Source organism: Erpetoichthys calabaricus, chromosome 3 (assembly GCF_900747795.2).
Source record: "Erpetoichthys calabaricus chromosome 3, fErpCal1.3, whole genome shotgun sequence".
NCBI lineage: Eukaryota > Metazoa > Chordata > Cladistia > Polypteriformes > Polypteridae > Erpetoichthys > Erpetoichthys calabaricus.
In genome coordinates, this window is record NC_041396.2 from 205,130,876 (window position 1) to 205,157,685 (window position 26,810).

General features: G+C 35.1%; 1 protein-coding gene across 7 annotated transcripts in view; it reads right to left on the reverse strand.

Moving 5' to 3' along the window:
* The window catches only part of LOC114648588 (nesprin-1-like), a 360,492-nt gene that overhangs the window by 272,983 nt on the left and 60,699 nt on the right, over positions 1-26,810 (reverse strand). For 6 of the 7 annotated variants that reach the window (XM_051924540.1, XM_051924539.1, XM_051924538.1 and 3 more), the window contains exons 1-10: positions 21,454-21,547; positions 18,967-19,104; positions 16,027-16,191; positions 14,484-14,596; positions 9,854-10,022; positions 7,565-7,661; positions 5,173-5,375; positions 4,833-4,997; positions 2,789-2,941; positions 1,606-1,749 (exon numbers count right to left, since the gene is read on the reverse strand). In XM_051924540.1, coding sequence (XP_051780500.1) covers positions 1,606-1,749; positions 2,789-2,941; positions 4,833-4,997; positions 5,173-5,375; positions 7,565-7,661; positions 9,854-10,022; positions 14,484-14,596; positions 16,027-16,191; positions 18,967-19,104; positions 21,454-21,534 — 1,428 coding nt within the window. In that variant the 5' untranslated portion in view covers positions 21,535-21,547. Of the gene's footprint in view, positions 1-1,605; positions 1,750-2,788; positions 2,942-4,832; positions 4,998-5,172; positions 5,376-7,564; positions 7,662-9,853; positions 10,023-14,483; positions 14,597-16,026; positions 16,192-18,966; positions 19,105-21,453; positions 21,555-23,228; positions 23,236-26,810 lie in introns of those variants that run through there. The other variant, XM_051924543.1, reaches the window with a different exon arrangement.

Sequence of the window (26,810 nt, forward strand, 5' to 3'; positions counted from 1 at the left end):
TGAACTCCTGCAATGTTACTTTTTTGGTGGTTTATGGTTGGTTTTTAAATAAAGTTCGGATTTGTTCAAATGTTCATTTTTTTCCCTGTGCTTAAAACTCATTAAAAAAAGTTTACACAGCAATCGGGTTGTAAGGCTATTAGCGTGAACTCCTGCAATGTTACTTTCTTGGTGGTTTATGGTTGGTTTTTAAATAAAGTTCGGATTTGTTCAAATGTTCATTTTTTTCCCTGTGCTTAAAACTCATTAAAAAAAGTTTACACAGCAATCGGGTTGTAAGGCTATTAGCGTGAACTCCTGCAATGTTACTTTCTTGGTGGTTTATGGTTGGTTTTTAAATAAAGTTCGGATTTGTTCAAATGTTCATTTTTTTCCCTGTGCTTAAAACTCATTAAAAAAAAGTTTACACAGCGATCGGGTTATAAGGCTATTAGCGTGAACTCCTGCAATATTACTTTCTTGGTTGCTTATGGTTGGCTTTTAAATAAAGTTCCCTGTGCTTAAAACTCATTTAAAAAGAGTGTTTACAGCGATCGGGTCATAAGGCTACAGTATAGCGCGAACTCTTGTAATGTTAGTTTTCTCTGTTGTGCAAGGTTTTCTCAGTGTTGCTCAATGTTTTTACATTTAGTTTACTATTACGCTGTGCATTCTATGGTTTAATTAACTATATTTGTGCTTAAAAACTTAAAAAATATATATATTTACATACAGTTTGTATGGTCTGGAACAGATTAATTGTATTTACATACAATCCTATGGGGGAAATTGCTTCGGTTCACGACCAAATCGGTTTATGACCAGAGTTTCGGAACGAATTATGGTCGTGAACCGAGGTTCCACTGTATATGTAGTCACACACATCTGCATGGAATAAGGGCTCAAATAACTGTGATTACCCGCCGAGCCAGGGGTTGGCACTGTCCTCTAATACTTTCTCTCCATTTTCCTCTGAAGACCAGATAACTGGTCTTTATAACGCTGATGCCACTTCCGGTTCCTACTCTTCTGGACCCACCCCTTCCTGTTAACCTGCCATATAAACCTCCCTTTGGTCAGTTTGCCCTCAGTTCTGTTACAAGCTCCTGCTGTAAAAATTATCAATTTACTTGCCTAAACCAAGTAAACGGGATTACTACAATGGTACCCCCAACTATTTTTATGTGTCTCTTGTGTTTACTTTCACTATATTTATTTTTATCATAGATCGCTTGCAAGAGCAATACATTCACACTAATCCGAGACAGAGGCTGCAGGCCAAGGGATGGGGGAAGTCTGACATCAGGAGTGGGGGGTCGGTCTACCTCTGTGTTTTGGAGCGTAACTTGCCCCTACTTAGCTAGCGATACCTTTTTGTTTATTGATTATTTGTACTGTTTCACTACTATGCAGGTGGAGCTGTGGGGAATGGCTAGTGTATATATATATATATATATATATATATATATATATATATATAAAATTAAGAAAACAAAAAAATGGTGTAAATGTGGAATTTATGATACAGCAGACAATTTGAACAGTTAAACATCAGTCATTGGAAGCCACCAAATTTTGGAAACAATACATACTCCATTTAGTATTCAACACATTTAAATTCTGTACCTTGCTCAGCTGATCCTTAATTCCTGTCATGGTTGATTGCATGAGGGTGATCTCCTCTTCAGGTGTATCTTTTGTAAGTATCTGAGCATTTCTAGTGACATTTTTAAACTGAGCTTCCATTATGGGAAGTTTCTGTTTAATATCCTGCAAAAATAAATCTAAAACTGTAAATGCTGATATAAATGTAATGTTTGTTTCGCTGGGGATTTACAATTAGAAGATAACAGATACATAGAGTATATAAAGGAAACATAAAAGTACATTTCTAATAAAAAATAAATTTAGTCCTGTTTCACAGATAAATAAAAGTATATCTAACCATTGTTCTTTCCTAAAACGTGACCCTGCAAACTCTGGGACTGCTGGATTTCAAGTTATCTATTTTTTAATCAGAGGCTAATGCAGGCATTGATTAAACTCCTTAATTATTTATTAAGCCTTTTTCTACATTCAATCAGACAAGATTCACTTCCAGGTAGAATTTGGAAAAATGCCCATTATGGCCTTATTCATTCATCATTCTTCTTTATTTTAAATTAAATAAGGCAATTACATTTCAAATAAAGCAATTAAAACAAGCAGAAACAGGTACAAATTAAAAATGTGGAAATATGTTAATAAATTAGACTGAAAGAAATAATCTGATGCTATATAGAATAAAATTTGTACAAAGGCACATACAAAAGAAAAACGTGTTAATCATTTCTGAACTAAAAGATGTCAAAGTAAAATAATAACTAAAACAATTTAATCATAATTAAAGACAGAAAAAAATTACTTAATCAAGAAACTGGTGACAAAAATATTAATTGGTAACTGCCTGACAAAGATTATGTGTTTTGAGCTTAAATAACATTATTAAAATAAGGAATGAAGCTGTTAAGCAAAATTAAAATTATTTACAAAGAGTAGAAATGAAAGACCATTTTAATACTGAATAAGCTGAAGATGATCAAAACCTATCAACTATTTCTCACTAATCTGTCAAATAAATACAAGATAAAGCAACTGAAGCTGTAAAATGTTAATCTTTAAGTCAGGTTTACAGGTATTTACTGAAAACAGCAAACTATCCTTATATCGGAGACCAATGCTTAATTTCAACAAACTATAGTCAAAGTCCTGTAGCAATCTTAAAGCTTACATTGTACTAATCCATAGAAGTCACCTAAAAAGAACATACCTCAGCATCTTGTGTAAAGGTCCGTACATTTAGAAAAGATACTTCCAAAGGAGAGGTCATTTTTTCATTTGCCTTATCGACAAATTCTTTTAAAGCAGCAACTCCATCTTGCAGTTGCTTCCTTATTTTGTCAACTTCATCAGCCCGTGCATACTTAAAACATAAAAAAAACAGGGAAACTCATTTCTGTTTGGCAAGTATTTCACAAAAATGATTAAAATGATTAATGGAAAAAAACCTCCCTAATGTGCTGAAATACGGATTTCATGTAACTACAAACATAGAAATGGGAAAATGAATACATACATAACAAAACCTTCTCAGCACCTTTTAATCCTGTAGCTGAATCTGGCAGCACTGGGTGCAAGATTTAGCACACCCATATTTACATTCACATTGAGTCAGTTTGTAATTGCCAGTCAAACTAATACACTGTATTTGGAGACTTAGGAAAACCACTGTAGCACCTGCAGTAAATCCCACACAAACAAAGAGTAATAATAAATTAAATATACATGAGAAATAATGAAATCTAGGTAACCACCTCATGCGAATGTTTGTTAATAAAACCTGTAAACATGTGATGTCTTTTTTCAGGCAACATAATTTTTTCTTTTTCATTTTTCTACAGAACAGCCCCTATTTCACAAAGATGAGCATAAATATTTCTGTTTTGATTACATGATAATGAAATTCAAAATAACCTATAGTTATTATATCAAGAGCTACACTGTATATTACCTGTGTAATAAAAGATATGTTATTCAGTGCATATTTATGTGTTATATATAGAATAACTTTTTATGAAATAGTAATTAAGAGTGATCTAATTGTGGGTTACAGGAGGTCTGCTTATACTAACAACATCAGGCGCAAGGAAAAAACAATCCAAGGCAGGATGGCAGTCCATGGGCAGAGCCCACTCATGCAGACCACAAAATTTACTTACACCTGAATTTGGAATCAACACTCAACATAATACGCACATTGTTTAGATGTGGGGGGAAAAAAAGCTGTAAACCTGGAGACATGACAAAAATATGCAAACTCCACAAAGATAATGCCCAGGAATGAGATCTGATCCCAGGATGCTTGATCAATGAGGTAGCAGTACTTGCCAGTACACTATCATGCCATTACCTTATTTCAGTGTGTTTAGACTTACTTAACATCAGTTCCTTAAGGATGTGAGTTTAAAGTAGAAATATGGATTGGAATAGTGTAATCAATTTGAATATTTTTGCAAGGGACCTCAATCTTTAATTATTTACTAGGGGACTCTGCCCCCTGCTCACTTTGCTGGGTTTGGTTATCCGGATATACAATTTAAAGATATTTTTATTTTCATTTCATTCATATTTTATTTCTTGATATTTGCCAGCAATAAAGCTGTAGTGAATGAGTTATCCCCCCCCCACCCCCGAATCATTTAAAAGCCTGTACAGCAGCTGCCCTTTTATCTCACTTCTTTGTCTCGCAGGACGTTAAAGTGTCTCCGAAAATTTGTTTGTAGTAGGGCGTGTTGTGCACGTAGTTTCACGGGACTTCAAAGTGTGTTCTGTGCAAGTAGTCTCGCGAGACTTCAAAGTGTCTTCCGAGAAGATCACGTCTCGTCTCTCTCGTCTCCCTCCCAAGATTTTTTTTTATAATAGAGAGATATAAGAAAATGGCTGTGATCACCAGGGTGACAGAAAGGCCATAAGCACCAGGCAGAAAGCCAGCTGGGCCTGGCTACTCAAAATGGACCATAACAGATCACAGTGTGCATAGAATTCGATCACCTACTGCTTTTACCTGATGTCCTGGGATCCTATCCAAGTTACGCGTGCTGTTATTTACCAATTTCTGCATTCATTGTCTTAATCCAGATTTAACAGAATATAACTGATGTGTGAATGGAATGCTGCACTCTTCATTTATCATTCATTTTTATTTAAAGTTAAATTTAAAAAACAGTTAATGTATGGTATGCTGATTTGAATTAGAGAAGGGTAGAGTAGGTACAGTATATCTGAGTTAGTCTAATACAATAAAAAAATCTTACATGCTTAACTTTCACAAATAGCTCTCTCCATCTTCCATTAAGTAAAAGCAACTGCTGTTTCAAGTCTCGTGACACAGTTTCATCACAAGTTTCAATAAGAAAATTTCCAGCATCATTCATCGCTGTGTGTTGTTGAATCCAATGAGGCAAATTTCTGAAGAATTCCTGAAAAATGGTATTAGAACAAAACATCTATTTTAGAATTAGCCTCTCAGAAAATACTGACAAACATATGTATGAAGAAATTCTGATATTGTTAGGAATACATAGTAATGATGAAGGTTTCTGGATACTTTACATTTTGTTTAATTTTTCAGTAACCAAACTGTTACTCTCTTACCCGTTTGGCATTCTCTGGTTGGTTCAACATTTTTTCTGCATCCTCAAGCCATGCTTGTAAATTGGCAACAGTACTGCTGTACTTGTCCCAATTGGAAATCACCTCCTCCAACATGCTACGCACACTCCGAACCTCCAATGACAAATTCTTCCATTGTGCAGCAGTATCATATAGAAATTTGCTCACCCCTTCAATTTCTTCAGCTTTAAAGGAAAATATGATTAATTCTAAACTTTCATTAAAATCCAACTTATTAACAGTAAAACTACACACAGCATGAGATACTTGATTCACCCCATGATCTTGATCTATTTTAGGTTGAAGGGCTCTCACAGTGGTTTTCAATATCATTTTTCAATATTTTGTAAGAGATCACACAAGTAGAAAACTGGTCACTGATATGTGCCATTGATTGTACTGAACATGTTAAGATATGTATATTGTGCCTGGCCAGGGCAAAGCATGGAATTGTAGAGCAATATGAAGAATTCATTTAAACATATTTTCCTAAAATATATGGCACAACATAACTGGTATGTAAACAACAATTAAGACACTGGGCAGCCAAATGCAAAGGTGAAGATAGTATTTCTCTCTTAAAATTTAACTGAATATCTCTAATTGACCTTTCATAAGGTCATAAGTCATTTGGAATCTATGGAGTGCATAGTTCTAAAAGATTGAGTGCAGTAATTTTGCAGATGTTGAGTATAAAGAAAATAGAAAAAAAGAAATGCACACCTAGATATAGTATTCACACCTAAATAACCAAAAATACACAGAAGAAAAATAAATTGTATGTTAGACTTCAAATAAAAAGTGTAAACAAAGATTTTGCTTTTGACACACTCATCTCATACATAAACTAGCCATAAATACTCCATAACATTTTATTCTATAGCACATTTTCATATACAGTTTGTAGCTCGAAGTGGTTTACAAAATTTCAAAGAATAGGTAAAAAAAATAGGTACAAGCAAATTAAAGCAAATTAAAATTAGACAAGAGTAACAATGAATAAATCACATACAAAAATAAATAATACACACATACAGTACATAAGACAGCTACATAATTAATAGAGAAGTAGAGTCCTTATATATAGAATTGGTTTTTAAGTCTCTAGAGAAGAGTCCGATGATAAGGACAGATGGCTGGGAGGGCTAAAAAAAATTTAGAAACTTCAGTTAAGCTGAAGTAAAAAAAACAACATATACTGGGGTTTCAAGGCCAAAATTCCACACTGCCCCCACCAGGCATTCTATCTAAACTAAATGTTCTTCATTGGTTCTTTATTATTTTGTAGGCTTCTTAGATGATGTGATGCAGCTAAAAAGTTTAATTTTGCTGGATCTACATGTAAACTCTTGTACTTATTTAATTTGGTTCAACAAACCTGTTCAAGCCTTTTAAGTGTGAATGGTGGACCATCCATACAAAAACAATCAATCAATCTACATTCACTTACTCAATCGATGCCAAAGCAACTTACAAAAGCTGAGATACAACTGGTTACATATCTATTGTTTTTTACCAGTTGGATCAGAGGCAGGTGAAGTGACTTGCTCAGGGTCACACAGTATCAGTGATGGGATTTGAATATATAACCTCATGGTTTGAAGTGCCTGCATAGCTAGTTATCTGTCTGTCTATCTATCTAAGCATTGCATTGCTCAGAATATTCTGACTTTTGGAGTATAAGTAAATGCTCAGGATTCAGTACAATAGTAAGGAATGAGATTTATAATATGTTCTTATTATTTATGATACATTTATTTGAATATTGAATTTTCTATAACAAGGCAAAACATTATCATATAGTAGGAAAGTAATGTTGAACAAAGTCATCAAATGAAAGATATACATATCCAGCAGAACTTATGTTAGGATACTGAAAATGAAAATAAAATGTAACATTCATTCAAAAATGAATTGTCTTAATACAACAAGTGAGATGGAGCTCGTCCTTTAAGTCTTGCTGGAATAGTATTAAAAATTGCACTTGGGCAGTTAGCTGTTATCCTCATACAACATGTCCATATTAATTCCGTTTTTAAATTTTATTCATCTGAAAACATATATTAGTAGAATGTCAACATTTCTAATGATGTCATAGTTACTGTATGTAAATGTAAAAAAATAACTTTAAAGAAAAATCTTGGCCTATTGTATTTACAATGTATTGTCACCACCATACTTGTTCATCTTCCACCTGTAGTATGACAAATTAATATTAAATGTACCTATCATAGCCTAAAATTTCCCTTTACTAACTGCTACATCAGACACAAGCCACACCGAAGAACAAAATAATGTTTATGATCCGTAATATACTTATAGAGGCAGGTGCTAATTTTAAGAAGAATTTTAAAAAGAAAATTCACAGTCTTACCTGATCTGTCATATTTCACATAGACATCAGCTTTCTGTTTCATTGTCTGATATGTATCCTCATACTGTTCAAAGAATTTATTTCCTTCAATGAATGCCTATAAAAGTATAAAGTGCAAATGATCAAATTAGCTTTGAGAATTGCTTTGAAACAATGCTTTTATTTACTGAACCTGTAGTATGAGTATATGTGTTTGGCAAGACAGTGCCTCTTCCCTGATCTTTCCTTTTAAGTACTGTACTTGCAACTGAGTAATGTGTGTATACCTGAGATTAGTTGTTTTAAAAGGATGTTTTAAAAAGAAATGTACAAATTACAACTTTAGGAGATTACAAAAAACCAGTAGCCTTAAAAACATGACAAATTCATACAAACATTTGGAAAATAATAAAAATTTGGAATACTCAACAAAAACAACATGTAGCAAGTAATTTTATCCATGCTGGCTGAGGAAAAAAAATGTATAGTCTAAAAAAAATTAAATGGTATCCATAGTGTCAATGAATCTTTTGTTTACAAGGGCAACTTTTGATCACCTTTTTAAAATATTTTTTTCTGACAAAAGACAAGAGTATTTGAACTAAGGCAGAACTGAAATGTGAAAGCTTTTATTAGAGTTCAGTGAGACTTTGGCTCATAATGCCTTTTATAGCCGTGCAAATCCACTGTCAAGAGAAAACACATGTGTGCTCCCATGGGCACATTATTGTAATATGGTACTTACCCTAAGTTCTTGTCAATAAGCCGCGGCTTATCTAAGGAAAAAAGTTGTGAAAATGAAAAAATAGAATATCGGCTTATACATAAGTCCGGCTTATACATCCATCGCGGGGGTTGCGTTCCAGAGCCACCCGCGAAATAAGAATATCCGCGAAGTAGAAACCATATGTTTATATGGTTATTTTTATATTGTCATGCTTGGGTCACAGATTTGCGCAGAAACACAGGAGGTTGTAGAGAGACAGGAACGTTATTCAAACACTGCAAACAAACATTTGTCTCTTTTTCAAAAGTTTAAACTGTGCTCCATGACAAGACAGAGATGACAGTTCTGTCTCACAATTAAAAGAATGCAAACATATCTTCCTTTTCAAAGGAGTGCAAAGCAAGCAGTCAAAAAAAAAATCAATAGGGTTTTTTGGCTTTTAAGTATGCGAAGCACCGCCGGTACAAAGCTGTTGAAGGCGGCAGCTCACACCCCCTCCGTCAGGAGCAGGAAGAGAGAGGAAGAGAGAGAGATGGAGAGAGACAGATAAAAAAAATCAATACGTGCCCTTTGAGCTTTTAAGTATGCGAAGCTCCGTGCAGCATTTCTTTCAGGAAGCAGCTGCACACAGCCCCCCTGCTCACACCCCCCTACGTCAGCGCAAGAGAGAGAGAGAGAGAGAGAGAGAGAGAAAGTAAGCTGGATAGCTTCTCAGCCATCTGCCAATAGCGTCCCTTGTATGAAATCAACTGGGCAAACCAACTGAGGAAGCATGTACCAGAAATTAAAAGACCCATTGTCCGCAGAAATCCGCGATATATATTTAAATATGCTTACATATAAAATCACAATTTAAATGACCGCTACGCGCTCGTGTTGACTCGGCGACGCCCAGAGCAGAAAGAACGCGCTCCGGCCGCTCCAACCGCGCCATGCGGGGAGTGAGAGAGACGGCAATATCTCACACTCTCTCCCCCCTTAAAGAAATTAAATGGGCGCGAGTGAGACCACTGACCTCCCTCCCTTCTATTAGTTATAGGTTATAGTACGTTCGGCTTATCCATGAGTCCGGCTTATCTATGATACGATTTTATTTTAAAAATTCGTATGATTTTTGGTCTCCGGCTAATACATGAGTCCGGCTTATAGACAAGAACTTAGGGTATTTACTTTGGCTTATTGTCTCTAATATTTTAAATCCTTTATATCAACTACAGATTTGTTGCTTCCTTTACATAAGGAGCCGAAAAACTCCAATACAAAGTTTGAAATTTTTAAAACTGTAATTGCTCACTCTATAGTTACATTATCTTTAGGTTATTTATTTATTTATTTACATTTTACTGTTTTTTATGTGTTCTGGTTATTTAATCAGTTTATCTGTAAGTGTAATTAAATATAACTGTTTAAATGAAGTTTTAATTATTTTCCATTCTTTTTAATGTAGTTTATTTATTGACAATTTTAGAATATTTCTCCCAAGTAAAGATTGACTCAAAGTTATAATGATACTAACACAACTGCTTCACATAAAATATGTGCAAAAACAGAGTACTAACTGATATATTTTTGCAGTTACTTACAGTATAATTCTGAAGCAAAAGTTCTACTGATTCTCTTCTACCATACTTGATGATCCATGACTTCAGCTTGGATTCTGCCACCATCAGAAAAGCCAACAGCCTATATTTTAGCTCCAAATATTCCAGTTTAATTATATGGATTTGGGATGTTGTTGAAACAAAATTGAATCTAATAAAAATGGAAGAAAATTTCAATATATTTAATTGTGCAAAAACACAATATGCTTTTTAAGCGGAGGTTATGCAGTATAAGAACTAAACAATCCCTAAAACAGGGAAAACACTTGGAACTTACAGTTCAATGTAAGCAACTGCAAAGTACATTCACGTCAAAAATAGTTTTAAATACAAGAAGGGAATCTATCACCCCAAGATAAACTGATTTAGGGGTTTAAATAAATACAACATTCTCATCTTCTAGACAATGTACAGTATAAAGCAAAAAGAAATACAAAATGATAACTATATTATAAAGAATGTTGACTATTCATCAGCAGCCATTACTGGAAAATCTAATTCTGTAATGTGTCTTTGAAACTGTATGCAGAGTACTGTGACTGGTTTTAAAAATCATCCTATAAAAAGTCATCACTAGAAGTGCACCCTGGGCCAACAGGTACCGTAGGTGTTACTCATGCAGACTAAATTTTTTAGAGTTAAATAGAAATGATACATACTCTATCAACATAATCCACAAATTTAAAAATAATGATTCTTCAGAAAGGAAAGCGCTCCACAGGGTTGCCAGGACAGCGGAGAGAACAATTGGCTGTACCCTCCCCACTCTGGAACAAATCTACACCTCCCGATGCCGCAAAAAAGCAATAGACATTCACAGGATTCATCACATCCCGGTCATTGCCCCTTTCAGCTTTTGCCATTGGGCAAAAGATACAGAGCAATGAAAACCAGGACAAACCGCCTTAAAAACAGTTTTTATTCAAAAGCAATCATGGCCCTGAACTCAAATAAAACTGCTCCATATCATTCTATTAATGTGCAATATGGACTATAAGTCAACCAGTGCAATTTGTACATTCAACCAGTGCAATTTGTATATATGACAAGTGTAATTTGTATATATTTGTAATGTACTTTTATTACTATTCCTTTTCTTGTTTTTTAACTCTTATGCCTTACACTGAGTCGACAGTACCTTCAATTTTATTGTTCTTTTGTAAAAGTGACAATGACAATAAAGATTTCTATCTATCTATCTATCTATCTATCTATCTATCTATCTATCTATCTATCTATCTATCTATCTATCTATCTATCTATCTATCTATCTATCTATCTATCTATTTAATGGCATTTTATGGTTCTTTACTGGATTGTGTGATTCCTCGCAGAACTACTGCTTGACACAGTACCATCTTATTCTGAGAATGGTTCTTTTCATATGAAGTTGATCCTTTTTGCTCTGAAAAGTGTTTTGAAAACTTCCTAATTTGTAGAAAATAACCCTGAAATCTTCAATGTATGGTATGCTACCTAGCAGGACAATAACAGATTAAGAAAACGTGAACATGGCCCAGTGTTACTATATGCAGCAAGAATCCTTTGAAAATCATGACCCATTGGTATTTCACAAATTTGTAACCATCTATTCAGGGTTATTTACAGTATGGAGCAGGTTACAGATCTAAATACATAATGATTCTTTCTGGAACCTGGAACCTTAATGTGGATGGTTTTTTGGTTCACCTATGGCATCATGCTAAAGAACCATTGAGGCACCTTTACTTTTAAGACTGTACTATATGCCCTCAAATGTTTGAAAAATACAGATGAACTTTGTTCAGAGGTATTCTGTCATTTTACATAGTGAATCATTTGCTCAAAGACATTAGTGAAAATTAAGAATAATACTTTGGTGTAGGTACTGCAAAAATGCATCTGGTACTTATTTACTCCTATGTAACAAGACCTTAACAGTGGTCTTCATTACAATTATAAACATAAGTAGATGATCTCTATGCTCTGTGGTATATTGACTTGATGGTAAAAATACTTTTTAATAAGAAGGATTCACAGGTTTTATACTAAACATGTAAAATCAAGAGAAATGTGTCTCAGTTAAGCTGCATCAGGTCACAAAGTGAGATTCTGTTAGTACATCACATTGCAGAGATTAATAAACACATTACTGACGATTTGTACATGTGAAGAAGATCAAAATAAGCCTTTGTTAAGGTCTTGTTACATAAGAATAAGTAAGAAAAAGTTGCATTTTTGCAGTACGTACTGTAGATTCCGGAATATAAGCCGAAAATTTCGTCCTAGATTTTTGGCTTGGAGTTTGGGGGTCGGCTTATGCAACGAGTATCGTTTCAGATTCAAGATTTCCAGCGCAATGCCGGTTTTGCCGATGAATACGGAAATAATTAATGATGAAACCACAGCGCCATCTTTCAGATGAAGAAGTAACTTTGCATGCCGGTACTTTCAATTAAATAAAGAATTTATTCAAAAAAGTGTTTTAGTTGTTGATTTTATTAATAAAATTTATAATAAATTATCGGGAAGTTTAAAATAAAATACCGACTGTAAATGTCACTATAAAAAAATCCTTGAATGAAGAAATCGCCAATCCTCTTACCGCTGCCTTTTTAAAGATGTTTCGGCCTTCTTCCATTCTCGTACTTATTTCTCATGGATGCCAAAGTGACGAGCTCCTGCACTGTTATTTGATTCATTAGCGAACTTTACAACTTTCAACTTAAATGCGCTGTCATATTTCATACGTTTTTTCATAGGTGTAGTCATCTTTTTTTTTAACAAAAAATTTTATGTATTACCAGGTATATTTTTATTCACCAATAATGTTTTTAAAAATATAATGCTGGTATACATAAACATTTACAGTAATCCATCCTCCATCGCGGGGGTTGCGTTCCAGAGCCACCCGCGAAATAAGAAAATCCGCGAAGTAGAAACCATATGTTTATATGGTTATTTTTATATTATCATGCTTGGGTCACAGATTTGCGCAGAAACACAAGAGGTTGTAGAGAGACAGGAACGTTATTCAAACACTGCAAACAAACATTTGTCTCTTTTTCAAAAGTTTAAACTGTGCTCCATGACAAGACAGAGATGACAGTTCTGTCTCACAATTAAAAGAATGCAAACATATCTTCCTCTTCAAAGGAAACAGAGAGGAAAGCAAACAAATCAATAGGGCTGTTTGGCTTTTAAGTATGCGAAGCACCGCCGGTACAAAGCTGTTGAAGGCGGCAGCTCACACCCCCTCCGTCAGGAGCAGGGAGAGAGAGAGAGAGAGAGAGAGAGCCAGAGAAAAACAAAGTCAAAAATCAATACGTGCCCTTTGAGCTTTTAAGTATGCGAAGCACCATGCAGCATGTCGCTTCACTAAGCAGCTGCACACAGAAGGTAGCAACGTGAAGATAATCTTTCAGCATTTTTAGACGAGCGTCCGTATCGTCTAGGTGTGCGAACAGCCCCCCTGCTCACACCCCCTACGTCAGGATCAGAGAAAGTCAGCGCAAGAGAAAGAGAAAGTAAGTTGGGTAGCTTCTCAGCCATCTGCCAATAGCGTCCCTTGTATGAAATCAACTGGGCAAACCAACTGAGGAAGCATGTACCAGAAATTAAAAGACCCATTGTCCTCAGAAATCCGCGAACCAGCAAAAAATCCGCGATATATATTTAAATATGCTTACATATAAAATCTGCGATAGAGTGAAGCCGCGAAAGGCGAAGCGCGATATAGCGAGGGATCACTGTATTGCATATTTAAGTTAATCAAATTTATAACGAGTCTCCGGGAATCCACCCACCGATGTACCGTATTTGCATATATAGTTTCAACACAAAGGTTTCATTTTACCAAACTTCTCCGCAATCACTTCCTGGTTTCCATCAAAAATGCCGGCAGTCTCAAATTCTCGCCGATAAACATGATAAATATACCTGAAAAGACACTTTTAAGGAAATTTAGAAAATTTTGTTGGGGGAGAGGGTCGGCTTTTATACCAGTCATCGCCAAATACATGTAATGTATTAGGTAGAAAAGGGGGTCGGCTTATATACCGAGTCGGCTTATATTCCGGCATCTATGGTAAACTAAAGTGTAACCAAATTAAGAGAAAGTACATTTAAGAAGGAAGCAGACTATCGTGGGAATCTAGGACAAACTATTAAGTAGTTGAAGTGTTGATACTATGAACTTTTTAAAAATACCTACATGAGATACTGAGACAATTTAGCAATGTTTTAAACAAGCTTGATATTTCTTCTTGTAAAATTTGGTAAATATTATTTTGTTAATAATACTTATTTTCACTATTTCCTGAAAAGTATTTCTGCGAAATACAATTAACTGTCCAAGGAAACTGAAATGTGGATTAAAATGAAAATAAAGCAAACATTTGCAAAGTCAAGCATTAAAACATCAAAAGACTATTATTTAAAGCACGTAACCAAGTAATACTTAATATAATTTTGAATTTGACATGTGAAAAAACAAAATACTGGGTTTTATGTTACCAGTGCATGTTGATATTTTAAAGAAGAAACGGTCAAGCCAATTAAATTACATAGGGATTCTGAAAAAGGAAAGAATTCCATTACAAATTCAACCACTGTGGGCTTGGTCAGATCATACCTTTCAGCCATATCATCCAATTGTTCTTTTGGGACTGGTACTCCATTCATACTTCCTGTCTTGTGGATCTGCTGAAATACCTGTCTTTGGCCTTCAAGACATTTTAGTACCTCCTGTTTATGGAAGATAAGATGGAGAATGATCCTAAAAATGCTTTTCAGAATGTAGGAAGACAACAGGTTTCATTTTTAGATTTCAGCTTTTGGGTTGCAAATACTCTGTTGTCATTCATGACAGCATTTGTTGAAAAATATAAGTCCTACTTTTCCTGTTTACTATATCATCTTCTGCATGTATTGTATGTTTTACATGATTCATGTCATATGTAAAGTGAAAGATGAGCAATCACATGAAAATATTAGCCAACAAAAATGCCATAAAGAATAGTACGCTGTAAATAATTATACATACTTTCCTAATTAGCTTCATGCTTGAACATCTTGCTTCATTCTCTTGACTAAACATTATTATTAAGACTAATAAAGAAGTACAATAACAGGAATGCTAAATTTTCCATTATCTTAATAATGGGAAAAAAACATGGATCTGGAACAGCATGCAAAGATATTCAATTACAAAAAACAACTTAAAGATTAATACAAACATAGTATCATATAGGGTACTTTTACTTTACTATTATAGAACAATCCCTGAGAATACAAATTTGAAAAGGCCAATAACCAAACATCTGCAACAGAGTGTAAAATATATTCAACTAAAAAGTACATTTCAGTGTTAAATACACCCACTACTAGTCACCTTAGACACTCTGTGCCTTTGTATGCAGACCACAGTTTGTGATTCTCAAGGACTGTATCTCTGAAATGGATGTGAGTAGCAATGGTGCACCACAAGAAACGTGCACCTCTCCTTTTCTCTTCACCCTACAAACTTAGCCTATATATACATTACATATCACATTTGCAGAAATTCTCAAATGATTCTGCACTAATGAGGTTAATTGATAAGGGAGGAAGAAAGTAAGATTCAGGTGAAGAACTCTGTTTCCTGGTGCAAAAACAAATTGTCTGTGGCTTAATACTAGCAAAACCAAGGAAATACTTTGAGCCAATGACTTATTCAGCCGAGGTGTGGAAAGAAATGCTACTTCATACCTATGGTAATATGCCTTAATAATGCCTCATTATGACTGTGGCTGCTATTTTTATCTTTGGCCAAGTCAGGAGTTTTCTTACTTTTTAGTAAGTCTGGTGCATATTTAAAGGGGTTGTTGGTGGTTGTTATCAAATTAATTTACTGAGCTTCTGTAGAAAGCCAAATTTCCCCTTTGGGACAAATAATGTGCTATCTATCTATCTATCTATCTATCTATCTATCTATCTATCTATCTATCTATCTATCTATCTATCTATCTATCTATCTATCTATCTATCTATCTATCTATCCGTCTTTCTGTCTTTCTGTCTGTCTGTCTGTATTTTTACCTCTCCTGCTGGCAGACTCAGAACAAACAAGTGCAAGTAATGAGAGGCTTAGTGCAAGATGGTAACAAATAATCTTTTATGTGCATTAACTAGCTTACCTTGTACTGTTCCAGTTTTCTGTGGATATTATTTGCGGTTTCTTCATGGGCCTGCTGCACAGATATTTCTTCCCTTAAGGCCATTTCAGCCTGATGTAGCCAGGCACCAATTGTTCCCAAAACACCAGGCAGCGAATTATCAAGCTGAATATGCCATTCCAGCAACTAGAAGAAAGCAGAAGGATTTAGAAATTCTTGCTGTTTTGTTGCCTCAGTAGTGCCATTCATAAACTATGGGAGTATCGACTGTTTTTAAGTTGAAAATAAAACCTAAGAAGCCTGTAAATAGGCTAGCAGATTTTTACACTTGGGTGGAAATTTCATCACTATGTCAAAAATATTCACAACACAACTCTAGGAGTCTGACTGGCAGCACTGCTTACAGAGTTTGTAGAATAAAGCATTACAGACTCAAAGAATAGCTCATAAACATGGTGCTCTTCCAATAACAAAACCTTCTTTGTATTTTTGTTTGGCATGTAATAGCTCACTTTGTTTTTGTTGCTACAGGGAATGTGTTTACTGAAATGCAATTTCATTAAGTCTTCATTTGATTCCCAACTTCATCTTCACAATGAAATTTGGCTAATTCAATTTCAACATTTTTAATTAACATAAACAACGTGAAAATATTTTGCAAGCTCATATGAAGTGCTCACCGAAAGAAAGTAAATAATTAAATTTGTGGTCAAACTGATAAAAGTGATAGAGCCAAATCTAGTGTGCTTTTTAGCTAGTTATTTATTATAGCTTCATTTTTCAATATTCATCTTAGGCCCATTTTAAAATAATGATCCATTTGCAAGTGTGTGCCCATGTGTGGAGTGACTGAGGCCAGAATTGTTGAGAAGTGAATGGAAGGGGTATGCTGACATCAAAAATACGAAGGCGCTATAAGGACAGAAGCGGCTTTTGCCATTTGCAGCTATAAGTGAAGTAATTGTTCCTGTACTCATGAATGCTGGGAATGTGTAGAGAGCTAAACGTGAGTTATTTCATGTAATTTTATTTAGAATTTCACTTCACTGTGTGCAGTGCTATCAAGATAGGCTCTGGTCTCACAAATCTCAGAAACATGTAAGTGGATTTAAAGATGTAATACTTTGTTGAACGTTTCTAAGTGAGCAAATATTTGTTTTTATTCAGAAGCTGTAATAAGTGTGAACAGCAAAGAAATATAGAAATGTACAAGTAAACCTTTTCCAACAGAAAATACCCAGAGGGAGCCATGCAGTTTGGGAAAGTCAAATAATTTACCATCTTAATATTCAAGTACAATTTACAAAATAAGAGAAAAACAACAATGCAAAAAAATTGAATGAGAAACTTCCTACAGATGTTGTGCTGTACATCCACTTTATAATGACAAACTAAGTTGTAAAATTACTCAGTTTTTGAAGGTAGAAGTCATCAAACTAAAGCATAGTGATCCTCCACACCCACAAAACAATCTGAAAAACATCTTAATATTTACAGTTGTTTTTTATGGCAAAACATATAACTGCTGCATATTTTAATTTCTTATTACGCAGAGCCATGATCTCTCTCTCTCTAGAGAATTTCATCAGTGCTATATATAAATTCACATGCACATGAGTTTTCACATGCTGATACATAATGTAGAGAGTAGTCCATGAAGCATGATACACTATGATCTTAATGATCTGAAAAACGTCAGTATGACATAGATTTCTGGTGCATGGTACACTGTTAGAAACGAGACACCGGTAGGAATTTGTCAACCATGCTACCCCTGCCCTGCAACCCTGTCACTGAAACTGTTTAAGAACACATTTACGGACTATGAAGAAGGCCCCCATCCCTCCCACAATCATTCCCCACCTTTCACTCCCCCCCCCCCTTTAACTCCTCTAAATGATTGCACTTTTTAGACTTGATCGTGTCTTCGGACTTTATAAAGCAATGGACTAGGACATATTCAACAGGTCCATGTGTGTGCTCACCCTGTCCAGAGTTTATTCATGCCTTGCCCTGTCGTTTATTCTAAAATTCTGTGACGCACTTTAAGCATAGGAAAGGTGTTATGTAATGTAGATGTAGACTGTGTTTTTAGTGAAAACATAACAAAACATCAAAGTCCAAAAAGTTTACCCAAAGTCTCTCTTTAGATTGAGGTACAGTTGTCACCCCAAAAATGACTCCTTTTCTGACTGTCACACAGCACATTTGTATGCAGTGATAAACATTCATAACAAGTGATACACGTACACATAAACATATTTCTGTATATTGTATGTACTGACAGACTCCCAGGCACTACAGTTAATTACATCAGGGTAAGGAGGAATAATTCTACATACTGTATCTATACTTTGTTCATGATGTGGTCACTTTCACATAGGCAAACACAGGCAGCAAAACAAAGTAAAAAAGAAAGGCATAGAAGTTCATTATTTTATGCTGACACTCTAAACTGCTGAATGTGCAGTGAATCCTAAAAATACTCTACCTTTTATTAGCAACATACTGTATAAACAGATATCAGCAGTTTCTGCTGTACATCCTGCAGTTATCAACCAAGGTATTGTTCAATGTTCATTATATACTGTGTATAAAAGTATGGTTCTGCATGGCTGTTATCAACATGGGTGGCACTAAAAACCATCCTGCCAACATATCTCAAAAATCATATACCATCACAGTTGTATCTTACACCAAATATAAAATTAAGAGCATGCAGTACAGCTTTCCTGGATAACATGACAACACAAAATAGATTAAAATGCACACAACAAATAGTTAAACAATATTTGTTTCTACACCTCAAATGATACGTTTGAGACTCAGTTAAAGGTGCCCACCACATGCATTAAAATACATGAAAAATTGAAAACAATAAATAAGTAAATAAACAAGTAAATGAATAAATACCCAAATTTATGTTTTGTTCTTAAGAAAAAAAATAGAAATAGTACTTACCACGGAATATACTTTCTCCAGCGCCTGCTTGACAACTGCTTGATCAACTGACAACTTCCCATCTTTTTGTACAGGCTGTATTAAGGACTCAATCTGCTTTTTTTTCATTTCATACTGTACTCGAAAACCTTTAAATTGCTGGAAACACACAAATTTTAAATGAATATTATGAAAATTAAAATAAAATAAACACTGTTACAATACATAAGCTCTTTGTACAGTAGCTATTCAGTATATACACAAAATCTGCCAAAAGCCAAAGCTTAACCCAGTCGCAGCAATATTGAGTTTAGGGCAGCAAATTATCTTAGACAGGAAAGTAATCCACCAGAGTATGCTGAGCATTCGAAAGATGCAATATAAAGAAAATATGTTATTATTATTATTATTATTATTATTATCAATATACAAAGCTAATCAGCTAATCAAGGCTTTGAGTCCAGGTTCCTGAGACTATGAGGAAGCTAAACTAATCCATGTGCTACTTAATGCAAATTAAGTAAAATAAATCATTTGAATATATCACAGTGCTAACAAATTTTTGGCAATAAATCATACTCTGTAGCTACTGAAGTAGAAAATAAATAAGTGAACACAGATAAGCAAGTATTTCTGCTAATTTTAGTCTGGGGTGTATCTATTACACATTAATAGATCTACATCAGCAGTCTAGATGGTATACTGTACAGTCTATCAATAAAAATACCGGCAGCAGCCCTGTCTGTAGCCAGAATAGAGAGACAAAGAAATAAATAAAATGTTACATTTGTTATCAAAAGATAGTATATTAGGGAGAGATGAACACTACCACTACTACAAAACAAAGGAAAAAAAACTGCTGGTCCTTTGGGCCTACAAAAACAAGATTTGCCCTTCTGTCTAACAGATGAAGTCTTTGATGTACTTTCCAACCCAAAGCACTATGTCAAGAACTGCTTAAACCCCAGGCAGGGACTACTTTGGGTTAACTTCCCAAATCATACTCCGCATAAGGATTGTCCCACTGGAGCCACCAAGGCCATCTTCCTATAGCTCAGTTTAACAGCCCCAGGTGTTCCTTTCATCCCAGATTCCCACTCTTAGTTAAAGGGCTAGGTAACCACCAGACTGTCTGTTTAATATAATGGGTAGCAGAGAGCCATGTATAACACAAAGAGCTTCACTGCTGCCACCTCTCAGACTGGCAGACCTTCAACATTAACCCTTCACTTTTTAGAAATATTTTTACTTGTGTATTTTTTTCTTACTTTTTCTTCTATTTCTATTACTTTACAAGAACCTTTAGTTACAGTTTGCTGATGTAATTCAATAATCAAAAATATCCATCAAAAATCTCATGTTACTCATGTCTACTGATCCACACATCAAGTCATTCAGTCATATTCTCATAAAGCACATGTATTTTTGGCTAAAATACAGTTAAATAAACAACTCAGAGAAATAAAAGTACTGCACAAACAGGAAGCCCCTTCATATGGGGATGTGTTTTTCACTTAAAGACCTGCCCCTCCCTGTCATTCATTGGTCAAGAGTCCAGTTTTCAATTCAAAAGTGTGTTTCTGGGTAAAGCAACTTTCTGGCATAATATACTATCCATCCATCCATTATCCAACCCGCTATATCCTAACTACAGGGTCATGGGGGTCTGCTGGAGCCAATCCCAGCCAACACAGGGTGCAAGGCAGGAAACAAAGCCCGGGCAGGGCGCCAGCCCACCGCAGGGCGGCATAATATACTTTCAGGCTCCAAATACCTCTTCCTACTTGCATTATCTTATTTGCCAAGCAACACAGTACAAAATTGTGTCACACCAGAATGCATTTCTTCTTTATCTTTATTTTGTATTATATAGATCCAAAAGATGAATATAAATACACTGTGTATAGTATATGCATCTATATTTGTATTTCTGTGTAAAAAAATGGCAAAATTACTTTAAGTGGAAATGCATTTTATGAGAATATAAATTGATTGTAACTGAACTGAAATACCTGTACTGGAACAGGGTAGCATGCCACTAATGCCTCCAAGCGCACTAAGAGTATCCATATTCTTCCTATACTCAAGCAATTTTTCACTGGCTACTTGGTTCTCCTCGCACACAACAAAAACTTTGAATTGGAACTGCATGATTTAGTGCAATAGTATGCCCAAGGATGACATATTCATGAGCAAATCCTGTATGGTTTCTAATGCTACTAAGACAGACTCAAGCTGCCCACAACCTTGGGTTAAAGAAAGAATGTTAGGAAAATAAAAGAACAGATGGAGGTATTACAAAAAGTGATCCTATGACAACATTTAAAGTAGACAAATGATGTTTAGATTATTCTGATATAGGATGCACACTGTTAAGCACTATAAGCACTATAACTTTCTGCTCTCGCCTCACAATTAATATACAGGTATGTAAAATGTACTAGTATAATAAGTCCAGATCTTAACATCCACTTTGCACAGCAATGGAAATACATATTTGCTCTTTACCTGGTATTTTTCCTGCAGGCTCCCCTCAGATGCTTGAGCTCTGCAGAGATCCCTTTCATATTGCTCCAGCCAAGCCTTCATTTCTCGCAGGAGACGTCTTCCTCTCTCTAAGGATAAGAATAAAAGTTAAAATAAACAAGCATCAAATATGAGATCAAGAAAACAAATGACAGTCTACTGTGTGGCATACTGTAATTTAATAAAAATTACTTTCTCAAAAGATATGCTTAAAACATTGATAAGGCTTAATTTTATATATATATATATATATATATATATATATATATATATATATATATATATATATATATATATATATATATATATATAAATTATTTCCAAGAGAAAACCACAATGGGAAATTAAATTAGTGTGATAGTGTCACCCTCTCAAAATGCACGTATAGTTCTAATCATCAAATGTTTCAAAAGAGTGCATTCATTATGGTTTTTATATATTGCAAAATACAGTATACTGCACATTTACAATTAAATCATTGCTAGATTTTGCTCTTTCATTAGAAATTTTATGTTGTTTACTGTAAAATGATTAATTAAATCATCAGGTTATGACTTACTTAGATTTCACTGTCATATATTTTAAGTTTTTTTTTTTGTACAGGGATTAGTTTCAGACATTAAAACTATGTGTGGACAAGAAGCAGTAGAGGGCTAAACATTTCCTTGACAAATCCAACTGATGTGAATAAGTTATAAACAAAACCTAAGATTCTTTTATTTATTAAAGGTCTCTTAGGTTATTTCTCTTAACCCTTTCCATGTTTGCATCTTATCCCCTGTGCTAGCGGAGTAAACTACAGCTCTCTGTCAATTTGCTATTGGATAACAATGGGTCATTAATTGTATGATTGGTTCAAAAATGGACAGATAGATAAAGAGTGTCTTCAAGTTTGTTTCCAGTTCCCACAGGCAGACTAGTTTACTCATTGTAAGCACTGTGCAGACCAGACCAAGGTTCAGAACTCCAAGGTTGCTGGTCTAATCTTAACTTCTGTCTCACAGCATGATTCTAACCAATTCACTTACCCAGTCTGTTCTACAAGTAATAATAATAATAACACATTACATTTATATAGCACTTTTCAAGGTACTCAAAGTGCTTTAAAAAGTGAGTGGGGAGCCACTTCAACCACCATTAATGTGCAGCATTCACCTGGATGATGCGATGGCAGCCATTTTGCATCAATATACTCACCATGTATTATCTGTTAGGTGGTGAAGGGGTGAGAGACAGCCAATCAGAGACAGGGAATGATTAGAGGCCAGAATGACCAGGCCATGGTGAACAGTTTAGCCAGGACATCAGAATACACCCTACTCTTTATGAAAGATGCCCAGGAATTTTTAATGACCACTGACAGTCAGGGCCTCGAATTACGTCTCATCCAAAGGATGGTGCCATTTTTACAGCACAGTGTCCCCATCACTGCACTGGGGCATTGGGATCCAGATTCAGAGCACAGGGAAGGTGCCCTCTGCTGGCCTCACCAACACCTCTTCCAGCAGCAACCCAAGCTTTTTCCTAGTTGGTCTCCAATCCAAGTACAGTGGAACCTCGGGTCACGACCATAATTTGTTCCAAAACTCTGGTCGCAACCCGATTTGTTTGTGACCCTAAGTAATTTCCCCCATAGGATTGTATGTAAATATAATTAATCCCGTTCCGGACCATACAAGCTGTATGTAAATATATATACGCTCGCTCGCTCTCTCTTGCTCACTCGTGCTCTCTCTTGCACTGCCTCGCTCGCTCACGCTCTCTCTCTCGCTCGCTTGCTGCACAGGGAATGCACAGAAGGAGACTGAACATGTGTGGAAATCATCGGCGCGTACGAACCTGAAGGGAAACTGGCTTGTTCGTCACCCAAGTGTGTGGTCGTGAACAGATGCAAAAGTTTGACGAACTTTTTGGTCGTAACCCGATTTGTACGTGGTCTGAGACATTCATGACCTGAGGTTCCACTGTATTGGCTGGGCCTGAACATGCTTAGCTTTGGGTGGAAGACTTCTTCTGAAGCGCATGTGGTACGGCTGCTGGCAAAGTGGAACCAAAATGCATACTGAACAGTTATAGCATATATCTATAGTTCTAAAGCACTCTGAGGTAGTTTCCCCTACAGAAAGGCAATACATAATGTAAATACTGCTTGCTTGTGAGGTCTTCACATCATATGGCAGGGGTTGAAAAATTTTTGGAATGGAAAAATTCTTCCAGAATAGTGTAAAATTAATAAAACTTTAAAAAGATTAAATCACATTAGTGATCCATACGACATTCTCTTTGCTTTGTGGAATATTAAATATTACATTATTTAATTTAATAGAAATTGTCTTGCTAAGGGCATACAGCCTTGTCCACAAGAGTGCACTAACAACTGTTACTTGTACTCAACTATATCATTATGTGAATGTGAATTTCCCCTTGGGATTAATAAAGTATCTATCTATCTATCTATCTATCTATCTATCTATCTATCTATCTATCTATCTATCTATCTATCTATCTATCTATCTATCTATCTATCTATCTATCTATCTATCTATCTATCTATCTATGTAGTTAATTATGTCAGTTCTGTTATTGTACTGCCAAATTTTCCTACCAACATGTAATTTTACTAGGGCAGGACCACCATTTCAGTTCAACTAGACCATTTATTCTCTGATTTTTTCAATCAACACTATCTTTATTTGTATATTATACTTTTAACATTAAACAATTAAATTTGTGGTAGACATGGAATTGTTTTGATAACTTTATTCTCTGCTTTGGTTATGGATTATTCAGTTTGTTCAAATTCTACAAGTCCTTTTTAAACATACTAGTGCAAACTCGCTACTTGGCAAATATATTCCTCAATCTTTTTCACCTACTGCTGTACAAGGTTGTTTTCCCACCCCAGAGATACTCAGCACTTCCAGCTAAAGCTTAAGAGTCTCCTACCTGCAGGAAATGCACACACATAAATCCCAGGCAACACTGCCCAATTTGCTGCTGCCCAGGGCCTCTTAGCACTCACCAGTACAATTTCAACTAATGATAAACACAACGTGACCTGTCTATTAAAACAATTCCTGCAGGCTATCAGCATTTACTGCATATTCTGAGCAACAACAATTGTTTGGATTTTGTACAGTAACCAGTTTTAATTGATTGCATCCTAACAATAATAATACTACTACAATTACAACTAATAATAATAATAACTTAATTACTAGGTAAATTACAAGTAATAGATTAAAAATATTTGATATCTCTTGCCTTACATGTACTGTCACCATTTGTCCTATGCCTTTGTTCAGTATCGTCATGTGTTTCAACCTGTCTTGGCTAGTGTTTCTTCTGAAAATAGGGTTACTGTAAAGCCTAATTCATAGTCTCTGTCATTTTAAGGCATGTTGCTCGCCTCCACTATGCCTTTTGACTGCCACCAGTGGTAGACTGGCCCCCATTAGCTGCTTTGAAAACAACATTCATACTCTTGCAAACATTTCCCATGTTTGAAGGAGACTCCCAGCATTCTTCCTATGCCTCTTCTTGACATCCTCATGTGAGTCACCCTCTCTTTCCTGGTGCTTACTACATTAATTACATTTCACTGAGCAACCCAAGAAAATTTGACCAAAGCCAAAGTGACCAATCAGATTGCGCCAAGGCATCGGATATATACACACACACACCCACGCGCACACACACACACACACACACAGAGTAGTATTTTTATTAAATAGTTGATATTAATAATGAGGCACAATATTTAAGGCATTTGACTTTAAACAAGTTTGCTGCTTCAGCTCCTTCTTCCAGCTCACTAGATGACATCAGCATGTCACTAAATATGCTTGTGTATAAAATATTTAAGTAAACAACTATAATATAACCTTATTGTGTTAAATATTATAAATGTAGTATAAATAAAATGCATTAATCGTATCACTTTTATTATTATTATTATTATTTAGTTCTCCAATGAACAAGGATTATGTATCTTCATTTTTATCATTCTTGAGTTTGTTGCACTTGTACAACTCAGGGTTATTATAAACATAATGTATTGGTTTCGACATGTGTACATCATCACCGTTGCCACACTCCAATCCTTGCCATGAACCAATGAATATGTTTATCTGATCTTATCTCTTGTGAAAATATTCCTACCCCAGTATCAAATAGACAGCTAAATGATTAGCTATATCCATGCTAGTTGTGTTTAGCCTTCATTAATTTTGTTATTTAAAGATTAAATAAAATACAGGGTTGGATATTGTGATCTGTTTATGCAAAAATATATATAACCCTTTCGAGTCGGCAGTCTCCATGATTTCTAGTTAAACTTTGGCCTCTGTGACCATGAAATGGAGAGACTTATGTATTATAAATCATTCAAAACATTCCAACCACCAATTTTGCGCCTTGGTTTGAGATTTACTACAAAGATCCAGGCAATTCCAATTGAAAGTGAATAATAAATACTTAATGTAAAGCTAAGCAGTAATACTTGTCTAATAACATATACATAACTTCTCAAGCACACTTAACCCAACTCAGCATCAGGATGAGCCAGAGAGTATCCCTGTAGTATCAAGTGCAAGACAGGAACCAGACGTAGAAGGGTGCCAATTCATTGTAGACCTCACTCATGCACAGAACTACTTAGGGCCTATTTAGAGGTGCCATTTAACTTAATGCACACAACTCTAGGAGAATTACCAGAATTGCTAAAGAAAAACAAACATAAAGGGAAAACATACAAACTCCATACTGACAGTGGCTAAGTATGGCATTCAACTCCAGAAAGTGAATCCATGAGTTAGTTAGACTTTGCCACTCTAAAAACAAATACAACTTACCAAAAATAAAAGTATTTCTTGAATTCATTCTTACAGTATATCCCATAGCAAAATACTCTTCAATGACTTGAATCAAGCATGATTGCCTCACCAGCATTCATATTAAGTGTAATGTTTTAAACAAAAGAAACAAAGACTGATGTATTCACAAACATGAATCTTTGCTGCTTGTGTATTAACATCATACTAAGACATGTTTACCCATTCTCATTCCTACTTGCAGCCAAACAGAAGAAGCTGTCATATATACAGTATACTGGTAAGTGTTGCATTGTATTGATGGGAACTGCAATGTATCTCTACTGATGGCTGGGGAAATGCAGATACTATAGTAAATCTGTATTCGGTGCTTTTTATTGGTGAGCTCAGTTCAATTTACATGCTAAAGAGAAGGAAAAATGCTTCTGAGAAGAAGTTTACAAAGATAAAAGATAATAATAATCATCTTAAAGATAATAAACACTCCATGTATTAATTATGTTACAT